Below are 14833 nucleotides of genomic sequence, written 5' to 3'. Positions count from 1 at the left end.
ATTACTGCTGAACTATTCGTATTTCGTTAGTTCTTTGCGGAACTTGCTTACATATGGTAACTCGACAATCGTCCCAGTTAACCATAAAAACCAGCTAACTGTAAAAAGGTTGAGCCTCGGCCGAGGTGATACCTAGTATCAGCTACGAAAACGGTTACACACGTAAATCTTGAAAGAAAAAAAAAAGAAAAAAAATCCTATATCGGAATGAAACCCTGAATTGCTAAATTGTTTGCATTTCTAGCAAAACTTGGTAATTTTTTGGAATAATTTTTAACTCAGTAATTTTTTTTTAAAGACTTGCATCACAATACCGGTCGGTAGAATTACAGTTGTAAATCAAAGATGAAATTCAGATTTCGACCAACACCAAGGAATTAATTAGGAATTAATTTTTTTTTTTGCTATATTGATTTTGAGAGGTTGAATTCATTTCAGCATACCCAAATGAAACTCGAGGAAAAAAAGAACACTATGCACTTTTTCTCAGAATATGACTATAAGACAGCAGTAAGCTTTTTATCTCCTCAATAAATTCTGCCCTTTCCCCAAAAAAGAAAATGTAAAAAGAAAAAGACAAGAACAAAGACAGTAAATGAAGACATATCCCCAAACTGCCATTTTTTTTTCATCTCAGGCTTCAAACTTGGCAGATTAAAATGGCCCCTATAGCTATCCCTCACTTTGTTTTGTTTTTATAACCCTTGAAACTTAAAAGAGTAAACCTAAATTTTGGCAGCACCACATCACGTCTGAACACCAAAGAACCTAAGAAGTAACCCACTATCCACCCCTCTTCTTTTCGCTAACTTCTCGGCCTTCCATCTCAAATATCAATGAATAATTTGGAACAAAAATGAAAAGAAAAGAATCCTCCTCTGCCATCAAAATGTGGGCATTTTTCCAGAATTGTCAGGAGATGGCAAATCAGTCTTCCTACTCTGAGTCACATGAGCTCGATCCAAAAGAAGCACTTCTCTCTTGCGGCCCAAGAACTAACTGAAGCCGGCTTAGTTTCAAAGATGGCGTCAATTCCTTGCACTGCACAGTCTAAAAAAGTAAAAGAAATAAGAATGTGTACATTCAGAGAGTAAGCAAATAGGGATGGAAAACAAAATTAGCATCGCAAACCAAAGAGGTACCAGCAGGTTGGATTCTGGACTGGATACCAAAATAACCAAAACATTTTGGGATTTTCTCTATCCTAAATTCCGTTACTAACAAAAGTAGAACGCGGTAAAAATGGAACTAGGGAAACAAAAGAATCTGATTTTCATTGTAAACCAGAAAATCAGCACGCCCCATGAACACCCATTATCAGAAGTACATGAAAGTAAATGAAAGCCGAGATGGAAAAAGAAGGCTACCTCATAGAAACTATTGATTTCTTCTGCCGTAAGACCCTCTTCTACTGCATTTTCATCCCAGCCAAGTGAGCGAAGAAATGCAACCTCTTTGTCATCTGCATAAACAAATGCATCAAGGCTTGAGGGCTTCTCAACTCCTCCATTGTCAGCATACCCCTGATTAGTTTCTTCACGACAGACATTTCCATTGATCCTCGTATCATCTCCACCATTCTCAGTAGCTGCCCACTTGAGACCGTTGGCATCTGGTAGATGGATGGCATGATTACCACCCTGAGGACTAGCAACAGCAGCACCACTCTCAGTGATCAGCAGTTCCTCGGACTTCTGCGGAGAAGACGACACAATAGGGTCTGGATTAGGGGTGGTGGAAGATGAGTTTGCAGTTGTTTGCTTCTTGATGAGATTGAAAAAATCATTTCGGCTCCGGGCTTGAGATGTGATTCTCTTATCTAAGTGAGACCACTGAGGAGAAGCTTTACGCTGAGCAGAAGAAGCAAGTTTAGGATTGTTCGGCGCTGAAGGGGCAGATGGAGGAGCAGCAACAAGAGGATTATTTGCAACAACTCTGTTGGCATTAGTTGGACTTGATCCTTCTTTGGTGGTAGGTGAGATCCCATTCTTCTCTCGTGTTGGCTTGAGAACAAGAAAAGAAGTTTTTGCGGCATCAGGTCTGGTCGGTCCTGCTTGTAATGGGGCGTGGACATGATGGTTGGATGCTAGCTGCTGCTGTTGTCCAATCTTGTTAGCCATAGTCAATTCGATTCTACCTGTTGCCTTAGGTTTCTGTTTCTCTGAGTTAAGAACCTGGAACAGAAATTCAGGAAAAATGATTTGCTAATTAACAAAAAAGAACAAAAGAGAAAGAATGTCATAAGCAATTTAAAAGAGGCTAAGAAACATTTAAGAACTTGAAGCAACCGACTTCAGTATCAGTAGTTCACATAAGTCATTCTTCCTCCTTTTTGACATGTGAGACCCAGGAGCTAAACTTATTCCAAATTCAATGCGCACCACGCTATTTGTAGACGTAAACATCTACATATTCAATATTCAAAAAAGAGAAACAAAAAAAACCACATGTTTAAGGGAAAAGGCAGAGCCTAAGAACTTATTCGGTAATCAAAGCTTTGATTTATCATGTGTTAGGATTTCAATAGCGCCCTCAAAACAGATGCATCTGCATTGTTAGCTTGGAGCTCGGAGTCTTCAGACCCTCCCCAAATAGTTTTTTGGTTTTCTTTGTTTAAGTATTTCTAAAGTATGCAAGGGATACAAGAGAGACCATGTAAAGAGATAGGATATACTAAGCCAAAAAAAAGGAAAAAGTAGAGGTGGGACACCATTTAAAGCAGCAGTTATATATTCGTATCCACGTTCTTCAGAGTTCAGATAGACAGATAGTCACCCAGAACTCCCAAGCCACATAATCGTGTAGATAATTCCCTAGATATCTCACGCGGAGAATGTCCAGAGACGACTCTTTAGACTGTGTGGTAGTGTTGAGTTTTTGTATTTTTTGTTTGGTTCTAAAATTAGCAATTTAGAATAGCTGAACATGCACAGCTTGATATTAGTACAATTCCGACTCTACTCAGATCAACACAGTAAATGAATACCAAAATTATAAAGCTGTTCAAACACAAGTTCAATAGCCAAAGTTTCTAATGTTAACCAGTAACGCGGAACATGATGCCTAATTAGAAACTAATCAACTGCCACCAGAGTTTGTTGCAAGTTCATGATGTCAAAGGAATACTAAGAATATGCCAAGAGAAAAAGCTTTTCTCCTACAAGCAAAGCAGAAATGGTCATGAGTGTTTTGATCTCATGTGAACATCATAGTATAATGATGATTCTACTTAAGCAAACTGTGTGAAGCCAACTTTCGCAAATTATGTCTATTACTCCTTCATAACCATTATAAATTGGTGACGAGAAAAACATATGAATCAACGTGAAAGCGAATCACATCAACAATTAACATAAATCTATCAAACTAGCTCACCAATCTGTTTGACACTCCTCATAAGTTACAGAACCTTAAATGACATAGACAGCAAGGCTATTCAAAACATCTCCATGTACATTTTAAATATATAATGTCTAAACAACATTAGGCATAGGATAGCAAGGCTTGAGACAAGGGGACCAGGGCAGAGCTGAGTCAGAAATTAAAGGCAGGTCATCATTTTAATTATCTAATTCGATAAACACCATCTAGCTTACCCTTTGCAGGCTTCTTTGAGTTGGTCTCTAGTAATTACCTTCCTATCTGATGCCAGCGTACATAAGTAACATTGCATCAAACAAACTAAGCCACTTTATGACAGATAAACTAGAGACCAACTCATGATTAAGACCACGGATGGACCATAAGAGGGTAATAGAAGTTGACACGCAGAAGAAAATACCAGAGAGCATTGTAAGGAGGTTGGGACAGCTCAAATGTGTACTGTATCAGAACTGCGGTCTAAAACAAAAACATCACACCTGACAGCACAAATCCTACTGCCACAGACACAGCTACCCATACATTCAAATTAGATTAAACAAGAAAAGAAAAACCACCTTTAATATGTAGGTTTAAATAATGATACACCATAGACTTCCTATCTAGCATCTTCATTCAAACAGACCGAGAAAAATTCACTAGTTGTGGTAGTCACCGTATAATGGTCATATAGACTGCTTTATCGTGAAAACAGCATAGTTGGCCTAGCATCTTCTATAGTTGCATTATAGAAGACCAATAAGATGTGGTCGAACAATACAAACAAATAATAGTATGACCTGTTCAATGTTGAAGAGCCTCCAAGTTCCAAATGCAAATAGAGATTATGAAAAACAACAAGAGAATGGTCATTCCTAGAAGATTGAAAAGGGAAAGAAAAATATCTTACCAAAGCTTTAGGCATAGAAGGTGTCACCGGTATTAATTGCCTAGATTGTTTGATAGCCAATTCCTCAAGTCTTTGAGTCTCCACAGACAACTGCAATAACAGAGAGTGTTATAGGCAACCGAAACTGTAAACAATGATTTCAATAAACAGATGCAAACTAAGGTACCTGAGGAGCAGCACGAGCTCTGGGAGGGGCTTGTGCCACTGTTTCAGCCATATTACGGGGAGTGGATAAGCTAGTAGGAGCTTGGATAGACAAATTCACTGTCGAAGATTGTTGAGCAGAGCTGAGAACTATATTATTACTTCCAACTGTCGGGGGTGGCTCCACCAAAGCCGAGGTCCAACAATCAGTAAGCACCGCCGAAGTACCCATTGCCAAACTTTGCGCCGCACTTCCCAAGCCAGGAGAAGAGACTCTTCCTATTTCAGGAACTCCTTGTCTTTCTTCAGCTCCAAGAGACGGAAAATCTCTATCGAATGTGGTCTTGTGGATGTTGTTAAGGACAGTAGTTCCACCAACATTAACACCATTACTAATGATATGACTGTTGGTTTTGCTATTGTTCAAGACTGCAGTCACCTTTTTTGGCCACACTTCACCTCGCTTTCCTGATATCATGGACTGAGAACGTCTTAATGTGTCCTTTTCAATCCTACTAGACAACAAAGTATGAGATATACCCATTGGATCAGAATAGTCACGAATCCTGTGGTCCGCTAAGCTAGATCTCTCCCTGTCATGAAAATCCAGGAAGTCCTTATCATAATCCTTGTCTCGGGGACTCTTAAAACTACTATAGGACCGTGGAAATGAGGATGAGTCTTTCCCATGCAAACTTGAACCATTACTGCTTATACTCCTACGGAAATGAGAGGACAAATTTCGCTCTGAATGACGAGGACTATCATAATCACCAATGCTGAAAGATGATCTATTTCTCGAGGATAATATACTAGCATGATCATCTACAACAACATACACCAAAAACAAATCACATTTCTGCCCAATAGATATAACAAAAATATTAGAATAGAACAAGTAATTAAACTGAATGAGAGTCTACCTGAATGTGACAAAGACGACCCGGGATGGTGACTTGTATTGCCACCCCCAGATATATTTCCAGTACCCTTTAACCATTCTGGAGCTAATGCAGGTTCACTTTTTTCCATAACGAATATTGAACATGATCAGAGAACCAATGAAACTAAGAATACCAATACGATTCACCCCTTTCACACTTTCTCAATAAAATTGTTCGGAACTAAGTCTATTTCATACCAAATTATTGTTTCTTATTTCCCAAGTGAAAAAAAATCCTTGAAGTTCCCAAGAAAAGTCAAGAATCCTCAACACTCACTAACTACTGATGTCAATTCAAAATCAATTCCCAACCCAAAAAACACTAGGGTAATTCTTAGGCTGCTGCTACTCTTATATCTCCATCTTTATGAATTACGCCGATTAGCATTCAGCTATTCAGCAAACAAAAAACCCTCACCAGACCCTCATCTTCTATACGAATAAACTCAGCTGAAATATCAGAACCTATTGTCTATTCGGCTTCTGAAAAACACAATTACAAACCCAACCAAGAATCCCAAGAATCACAAAAACCCTAAAAAAAATCAATCGAATCAGAAAAAATAAAAACCTCTGGAAACCTCCAACTGACTAGGGTTTGATTATTAGAGACAGTAAGGGGGAAAAATAGAAGTAATAATAACTAACCCTACCTCCCAAAAAACGTTTTTGTTTAGGGGCGGCAACCGTAACCCCAGGATCCACTACTCAAACCCTAACCGTTCTTTCAGTATTTTCCCAATATCTGTTATAGTTATCTCTGGTTTTCAGATAATCCGAAGAGGAGAAAAAAAAAACTCTTACCAAGAGAACAACGGGGGATAACGAAACTCACACAGAAAGACAGACAATTGAAGTTTTTAGGGCAATTCTTGAGAGAGCGAGAGAGATTTTTAGGTGTTAGACTTTGTTTCGGCCGTGGTTATGGAGAGAAAAGAATAAGAAGAAGAGGAAAAAACGAGGGTTTTATCCGAGCGGAGGAACAAAGGGAAAGAGAGATGGTTTGTGTGTATAGAGGGAGAGAGAAAGGGTGGAGTTTGTTTTGTGTTGTGGGTGCTTGGTTTTGGGTTGCTGAAACAAAACGTATGAGTATGAAGAAGAGGCTCTTCTTCTTCTGTGCTTACTATTAATTAGGAAAATTAATAAATTAATTATGAAAAAAAAAAAAGAACCGATTTTTTATTTTTTTTCTTGCGTGGTTTTTATTATTGAGCCAATGAATGGACTCCAACGAAAACCAACTTGCCTTATTAGTAGCCGTAACGTGCTTTGGCACGGGGGAAGTGAAACTTCCATAATATTTTTGCTTGACATGGATGTACTAGGCCTACTGGGGTATAACCGTATGTCGACATGGAGGGACAAATGGTAGTAATCAATAAATGAAGATCTTTGTGAGATCGAGAGGAACATAGATTTAGAGGAAAACATAGTTATGTGAAATTATTTTCGTTCATGCGGCGTGTTGAATATTTTTTATCTAGCGAATATCATAACTAACTGTTTTGCATGGTTGTGTGAGTAGAAATAAAATAATTTTACTACAATCAAAATTGATCACACAGCATAGCTGAAAAAACTTTAACCTTTAATGATGAGTTTTAAAATTAGAATTCATCGATATAAAACTCCAGACTTAATTTATTCACCGTCAAATGTAAGTGGATGGATGACCGATATTAACTCCCTCGTTTTCTAAAATCGTATTTTGATCTTCACCCTCCATACACTTGCATCTGATGGTGGAGAAATTAAGTAAAAAATAAAGTCATGAATTTTAAATAAAGAGACACATTCCTTCAAAAATTACTTTTACAATAAGCAAAAATGAAAATATTGATAGAGAATGTGTCAAAACCTGCTGTAAAAGTGTGTTATAGCATCGCTCGGTTGAACTCAATAAGCGTTGGTATGCCAAGTTTGTTGTCATATTTTAGTTCCAAAACTCGAAACTGCTTGATTTCATTACTAGAGTCAACTTCGTTAGGTTAGACTAGGAACATAGAAATGTTGACACTCGCTCTTGTTACTCATGAAGAACCTGCAGAAGTATCGGCATCAACGAACACATCATCCTTCGGTACGAGGTCAGTAACAATAAACTGGACTTGTTATATTTCTATTTTTGTCCTTTCAAGTCAGTATTTATTGAAAACATAATATACGAAGTCAAGTTTGTTCACTTTTCACTAGTATCGATGACTTGGTCATTATTCTATGATCAAAGTACCAAGGATAGTTATACTAGTTGTATCTTGCAACATGAACATATAGAGTTACGAAGTATAGTTTATCTATTGACTTCGTGAATCAACGTAATACTAATTGGTAATTTTTTATTATTTAGTGTATTGAACTTCCAGAATGAATTCAACCCTTGGGATTTTACACGAAGGTAATCCGGTGAAGTAGACTTGTAAAATTTTATTTCAAAGTCAAAATAAAATTCAGGACCGATCCCGAGATCAATCCCTTGTGCAATGACCGATCTCAAGTACGTGACCGATCATGTTTGTAGTTTAACCAAGTTTACATTTTCAATATGTTTGGTGATATTCAGGTTTGTACAAACATCAAGATGTACATGGATTGGACTTGGAATGTCAACATAGTAATTTGAACATGTGTTAAACTCTTATATCTTAATGTTCAAGTATTTTCCTTTGGTATCTATATATTTTAGATATCATACTAGGGAGATTTGGTCTGTCCATCGTAATGTTGAATGTTAGGAAGTTGTTGTGATTAGTAAAGATACGTGATGCCTAAATTAGATATTTGATGTCTGAATTAGAATTGCTGCTTCCTGATGTTGAAATTGTGCACTCATTAAAAGATTCCACATACAACTTATAGATAATTCAGATGAAATTTGGTTCTAGAGATATGGCTTATAGTTGGAGACATGGTGCGCATGCTATCGTCATCTCATGTCATGTAAACTTAATTATCAATGCATTTTGTTTATGTAAAAATTGATAAAGTTACAGAAATTCTAAAGAATAAGTATAAGAAAAATGTTGGTTAATACAATACAACATTTATGATGCATATGTTTAGTTCTTGGGTTTGGGATTAATGCAGTGTTGTGAACTCATCTTTCGATCGATACTACTTCGGGTTAGACAGTCATACTCACCCTTATTCAGGATCTTGTGCATGGTTTACCATTCAACATAATCCAAATCACAACACAACCTAAACATCAGGATTAAATAATTGAGCAAATTCAATAATGAACATCGTTATATTCAAAGATTTATGTTAAAACCACACCATTCATATAAAAAGGTTCTGAAAAAAGTAACTTAATGACTATCTAACCAAGCCATCCAAGTTAGAAAAATTCCTCTAAATTGGAAACCCAAAAGGTAGAATGCTCCTTAAAGAGACATACGTAAGTTACCGCAGAAAAATAGATAAGCATACAACTTTCGTCCATTCCATGTTAAAGCAGCATCAGTTGCAATCCCATTGGACTCTGAGGGTTCACCATTGTCCCTTACAACACAATGTTATACAGACAAAAAAATGTAGTACTCAAAGGAACCTCAACAATGGTAGCAAAGATTTTGGAAGCAGCAGCAAGGTGAAAATTTGTGAGGTTGATTTTTCCCGAATGAACTACATAACAGTTTTAAGTTTCAAAAGTTAAAACATACCAAGTATTTGTATACATTGTTAAGGATGAACTTCCGCTTTGCCGACTCACCTTGCGAGAACTTAAAAATCATTTATATTCCATTCTGCAGAATCGATAAAATGTCATAAAATAACCCAATTACGGGATGAGTTATAAAAAGAGACCCATTAAATCAATAAAGAGAAATGAGTAATTCAAAATTTTAATTGAGAAAAATCGACGACAACTTTGAATGATCAAATCTCAGTACTTTTAGAAAGAGTGATTTGAGCCAGGCACAACTAAAAGAAACTTCCCTCGCTGCCGAAGTTATCTCGGCCGGAATGGAGTGACCATTTTTTCATAGATTCCGAAACAAATAACCTTTACAACCACATAGATCACACACAAAAGAAAGTCGTATAAACATTTCACATCAACAACATTCTTTATGATATCACCATTAACAACATTTGTATTAGCGGTTTACGATAAAAAATTAAGGATGTATAAGTTAAAGCTTAAAAGTTTTCTATAATTTTTATACCTAGATTACACTAAAATATAAAATAACCCTTACTTTCACAGAGAAATCTTCAATGATTACAACACGGTTTTCAGTTTCCGTGAGTGCAGTAACATGCCAATCTTACTCCATTATAACAACCTGTCTTTGATCCACTTAAAACATATACTTAATGATAACAAACTAAAATGTTGCATAATGACAACCTCATATACCACAATACGTATATGCACCTTCTTGATACCCGCTAAGAAACTTAACAAAAAAGATGACATCTTGATACAGTTTCCTATCGTCAAGTTAATTAAGCTATGGGGGGAAAATGATATCATTTTTAAGGTTTAACCTTCGGTTTTAGTATGGTCACTCCATGAACACCAAGTTTCTTAAAAGAAACGTCACGGAACAACATTACTCTTGAAAAGACTCCATATCAACCTTAAGAAGAAGCTCTAAAACACTTGCTTCTTCTTCTTATTGTAATCTGAACCATATGTAAAAATTGGCAATTATAACTATGAAAACCAAAATTAAGAGAATTTTTAATTTTTTTGCCGCCTATCCAAAACTAAAACCCAACACAGCAGATGCTTTTTCTTGTAACCTAAAGGCACACTGTAGTAAAGGGTTTGCATCAATAACTTTAATTGTCCATTATAATTTAATTCATAACTGGCAAAAAGTGTACTCAATTTTTCCTGTAAATGAAAACATTAAGAAGAAGGAAAACCTAAAAATCTTTTTACCCACCTATTAGTGTAATCAGGCTGAGATATCGAGATACATATCCATTCCCCAAAATCACAATTGAGTTGGTGTTGAGATATAAATAATGCTTTCATCACAACTCAAGCAGAGAGCACTGAGAGACAGACAAAATGGATTAGATGTAATGATTTTAACCGGCGTACGTAGTAATTGAAAAAATAGTCTGAATCAAAAATGATTCACAAATGATATTCAATTTTTCTTTGATTACCTAAGCGTAACGCCTCTGCTGGAAAGGAAACTATTAACTCCAAGAGTTCAATGCAATGAGTAACAGGTTAGAGATCATATAGCAATATTGATAGCAAATTACACATGATGAGAAAAACAGAAAGGGAAAAAAAAGGAACTAAAACTAAAAGTTCAACATGCCACTAAAAACAATACCATTCCAATAACCAATATCAGAACCAAATGCCGGCTAACAACTAAAAAAATGTAAGATTTCATACCAACAAAGATGTACCATGTAAGACTCCAACCAACCAATTCAGGAATGGGAAGATAATCGTTGAGGAGGCCCCAAGTCCAGCTTCTTATTCAGGAATTCCATCAAACAAAATTAAGGTAAAAAACATTAAAAAAAAATATTGTGAAAGCCTTATCTTTGTCTACGGAATAACCCAAATTTTATACAACGTTCACAATTTCATAACACCCTCTTAAATACAAACATTACAGAAAAAAATCCCTAAATCAAATTTAAGTTTGACTCAATTTTACCTGATTGGTCTGACTCGGAATCTCTTCTTTTGAACAACTTCTTCTTAATAATCGTAAGTAGCAAAGGATTTTAATCTTGACGTACATGAAACAAAACAAAAATCAACATTCCACCATTGTAAATAAATTAATCTCAAATCAATATTAATTCAAAAGACAAAAACCTAAGGCCACCTCATAACATTTGGTAAGAATCCAAAAAACAAAATAAACATACAGAAACCATGACAAAGTGCGAGCCTTTGGAAGAGGAGTGAATCAAACCTTAAAATTGTGGAGGTTCGGAAAATACTGAGATATATTTTGACCATGCATCTGTAACGATTAAAACGTTTAGAGATTTAATTTCACATTGAATTTTGAGAGAGTAACGGTTTCGAGTTTGAATGGGAAGACTGAAGAGTAGTAAAGTTATATCTTCGTCCAATGGCAAAAACATAGTTGTCCCGAGTTTGAATGGTAAGACTGAAGAGTAGTAAAGTTATATCTTCGTCCAATGGAAAAAACATAGTTGTCCCGTGTAGCATATCAAGCAGTGGCCCGTTCTAAACTGTCTTTAATGAATCCAACATATCAACATATAGATCACCTAACACGATTCAATCTAAGCCGTTCTTTATATGCCCAAAATGTAGATAACCATCCATATGGAAAAACACCGTTGTCCCCCCTTATAATATAAATTTATGTGCTTACCATATCCTAGAGGTTTGTATATCTCTAGTTACTAAATTAATAAAGTATATGTGTGCATGCTAGCTAATGTTAGTTATTTGGTATGTTGGTTGGAATACATTTCGAATTTTTCAAGACCAAAAATATACATTTATTGCATATCTTAAGGATTTTCGGATTCGGTAATTCTTTGTCTTCCAAACAAGCCTTGGTCATAACACTATAATAATGAGATTGTATTCTTACATACTCATCCCTTGACATACTGCCTAACCGTTTATACGGGAAGTCAAATCGTTGATAGAGGAGAGTAACAAGGAGGCAAATGAAACAGAGCATATGATCTCTCGATCATTATATGATTGTTTCAACACCTTCAAGGAGATTTTCCTCTTCATTAATCATACATTCTCTATCCATAATTGAGCATCTGGTTAAAACGATAGTTGCGATTTTATTATGATAGTGTCTACAGGTCGTATATGTGTAGCTCTTGTTGAAAGGTTTGAAACGAGCCAAAAATCACTCATTTCGGGCATTGAACGCAAATATTATGCTCACAACGGTATTTTGTGTATGCATTCGTGCTTGGTATCTCTACTAGGACCGTTCCTAGTAAAGATCCTTAGGATCGATCGTAACAATTGATCTTAAGTATACACGAAGGAGTGTAAAACTATTTTACTCATAACTTTTTCGTTCGAAATCGGAATGACCTCATTCTTTTTTGCGTTGGTTTCACTATTCTCGTTTCTACAAGATTGAGCTATTTGCAATACTTAATTCTCTATTAATTTTTTCTGGTATATTGTGCTTGTGTTCATGGGAAAACCGTAGTGTTTCAGTCCTATATATTGACTCACTTTCTTATGGTTATTGACTTTTGAGTGTATCCGATCTCCGGATCATGTCCTTGTGATTGCTATATTAATATCATAAGAAATTTGTGATCGTTTAGCTCATATGTGAATCACATACTATTGTTTTTTTATGTTCTATAAACTAAAGATTTGATATACACACGAGTGCTTTTAGTATATGAGATAATTATGGTTTTCATTAACCATACGTTTCGATCCCATATTAGCTTGTCTTTTTAAGTGGATTTCATATCTAACCTTTAGGGTTGCTTTATCATAGAATCTTAATAATATGATGCTGATTAACTAATGTGCGAAGACACAGATAAACTAGTATTGATTTATATTCAATAAATTATATATTTGGTATACATATGAATTGTTTCATTTTTAATCTTTCTGTTGTGGCAGGTGATGGCAAAGATCGTCTGAGCTTTCCCTGGTAAAGGTTGTTCTCGTGTTAGTCTTTTGTTTTGCAGCGAATAACATACAGTGGAGGAGAAATCTACTTTGCATTGGTGCTTAATTATATATTTTTATGGGGTGTGTGGTTCTGAAAATGAAGGAAGAATTATTTATGGTAAGCAACTAGATCGATTCGGGTTATATTTTTTCTTATCAAAGTGAGGAACGATATTTCCGTTGATCTTTTTCGGGTAATTATTCCTTGGTAAGAGACTAAATCTAGATTGCTTTGGTAGTTTTGGTTTATTGTTGCTTACTAAAAGTGTTGTATTATACCTCCATTTTGCTCAGACTCTTATAGGTTGTATCGAGTTCTTATGAACATGAAGGTCTTTTCGAAATACTTATTGCATTTTACGTACCTATTTCATTTTTGTGATAAAAATGAGGAGAAATAGATGAAGTATACAATGACTTACAATCACTGAGAAAGGATTATATGTGCTAAAAAGTATATATCATAATGGAAAAGAGTAAGGAATTGATTAAGGGGGAGAAACATATCATGTTGTGTAGTATTACATACTACAAAAGTGAAAAACAAATTTGTTCAGATTGGATATATACATAGCTCACTGTTAGGGGGAGTAAAGCTTTTTGTTATTCAAATGCTTCAACAATGACATTAATTATTTGTTGAATATTGCAGGACTTTGTGTTGTCGAAACTTGGAATCAAGCGTATGAATATATAGTTAAGAGATTGTAATGTATTTATTTTATCCTCCACATGTAAGGAGTCTTGTCACTAGACTTGACAAAGGGGGATATTGTTGGGGAATTATTCGGTTGAATCCACCAAGTGTTTTGATGTCAAGTTTGGTTGTCATATTTTAGCTCCAAAACTCGAAGATGCTTGATTAGATTACTAGAGTCAAATTAGTTAAGGTTAGACTAGTAACAATAGAAATGTTAAGACTCGCTCATATTACACTGAAGAACATGAAGACGTATCAGCATTAACGAACACATTATCCTTCCTTTCGAGGTTAGTAACACATACTTGACTTGTTCAATTTCTATCTATGTTTATTTCAACTTGTTTACATTGGAAACATAACATACGAAGTATATTAATGAATCTCTACTATTGGTGACTCATGATCATTTCATCATGCATATACTAGTGGGTTTACACAACTTTGGTATATTGGATTACAAAGTATAATTTAGTTATTTCGACTTCGATGTATTCGAAATAACATTAATTGATAACTTTTTGTCAGTTAGTGTGTTAAACTCTCGGTTTGATTCCATGCCACGAAGACTATGTTTACTTACACGAGTTTAAGAAAATAGACGTACGAAACTGTTTCGTAGTTGAAAGGTATCAAAGGATATGTTCTATGACCGATCCCTTAAACAAGGATCTTTACTATGACTGATTCTAAGGATATCCAGTAGGACCGATCCCTAACCAAGGATCTCTACTAGGACTGGACCCAAGGATCACTACTAGACCGATCCCATGGATCCCTAGCCAAACTGATCCTTAGGTTAACCAATATTAATGTTTTCGGTTTATCTATTACTTTTACGTTAATAAATAATAAAAATAAGTAATCTCAGAGGACAAGACAATGGTTGGAATCCGAGCACAAGCTAAGCTCCAACCCCCTCTGAATAGCTACTCCTACTCTATGAAATAAAAAATTACCTACTTTAAAAGTCGTATCGTGCCTAATGAGAAAATTCTTCAGTCTCTTTAGAAAAATTCTTCAGTCTCTTTAGAAAAACCACAAACTCCTCACCAATCTCGCCCAATATCGTGAAATCCAAGGTACCAAAGCTGAAAAAGCGGGGGTCTAACAACACCAACCAATATTTCACTTAGCAAT

At 35.6% G+C, this 14833-nt stretch overlaps 1 protein-coding gene across 3 annotated transcripts; it reads right to left on the bottom strand.

Annotated features, from left to right (window-relative positions):
- Positions 1–381: 381 nt before the first annotated feature.
- Positions 382–6452, bottom strand: LOC113283269. 3 transcript variants are annotated; one of them, XM_026532477.1, is made up of 6 exons: positions 5338–6451; positions 4955–5239; positions 4437–4882; positions 4271–4360; positions 1368–2174; positions 382–1050 (listed from the first exon to the last, which is right to left on the bottom strand). In XM_026532477.1, exons 1-6 carry the CDS (start codon positions 5444–5446, stop codon positions 937–939), a joined length of 1851 nt encoding a protein of 616 aa, XP_026388262.1. In that variant the 5' UTR covers positions 5447–6451; the 3' UTR covers positions 382–936. The 3 variants fall into 3 exon arrangements, with proteins under 3 accessions (XP_026388262.1, XP_026388261.1, XP_026388260.1); XM_026532476.1 differs by having other exon boundaries at positions 382–1041; positions 4437–5239; positions 5338–6452; XM_026532475.1 differs by having other exon boundaries at positions 4437–5239.
- Positions 6453–14833: the final 8381 nt, after the last annotated feature.

Source organism: Papaver somniferum, chromosome 5, assembly GCF_003573695.1.
Source record: "Papaver somniferum cultivar HN1 chromosome 5, ASM357369v1, whole genome shotgun sequence".
NCBI classification, from domain to species: Eukaryota; Viridiplantae; Streptophyta; class Magnoliopsida; order Ranunculales; family Papaveraceae; genus Papaver; species Papaver somniferum.
Note: the sequence above shows the minus strand (reverse complement) of the source record. Positions and strands in the feature narration are given on the sequence as shown.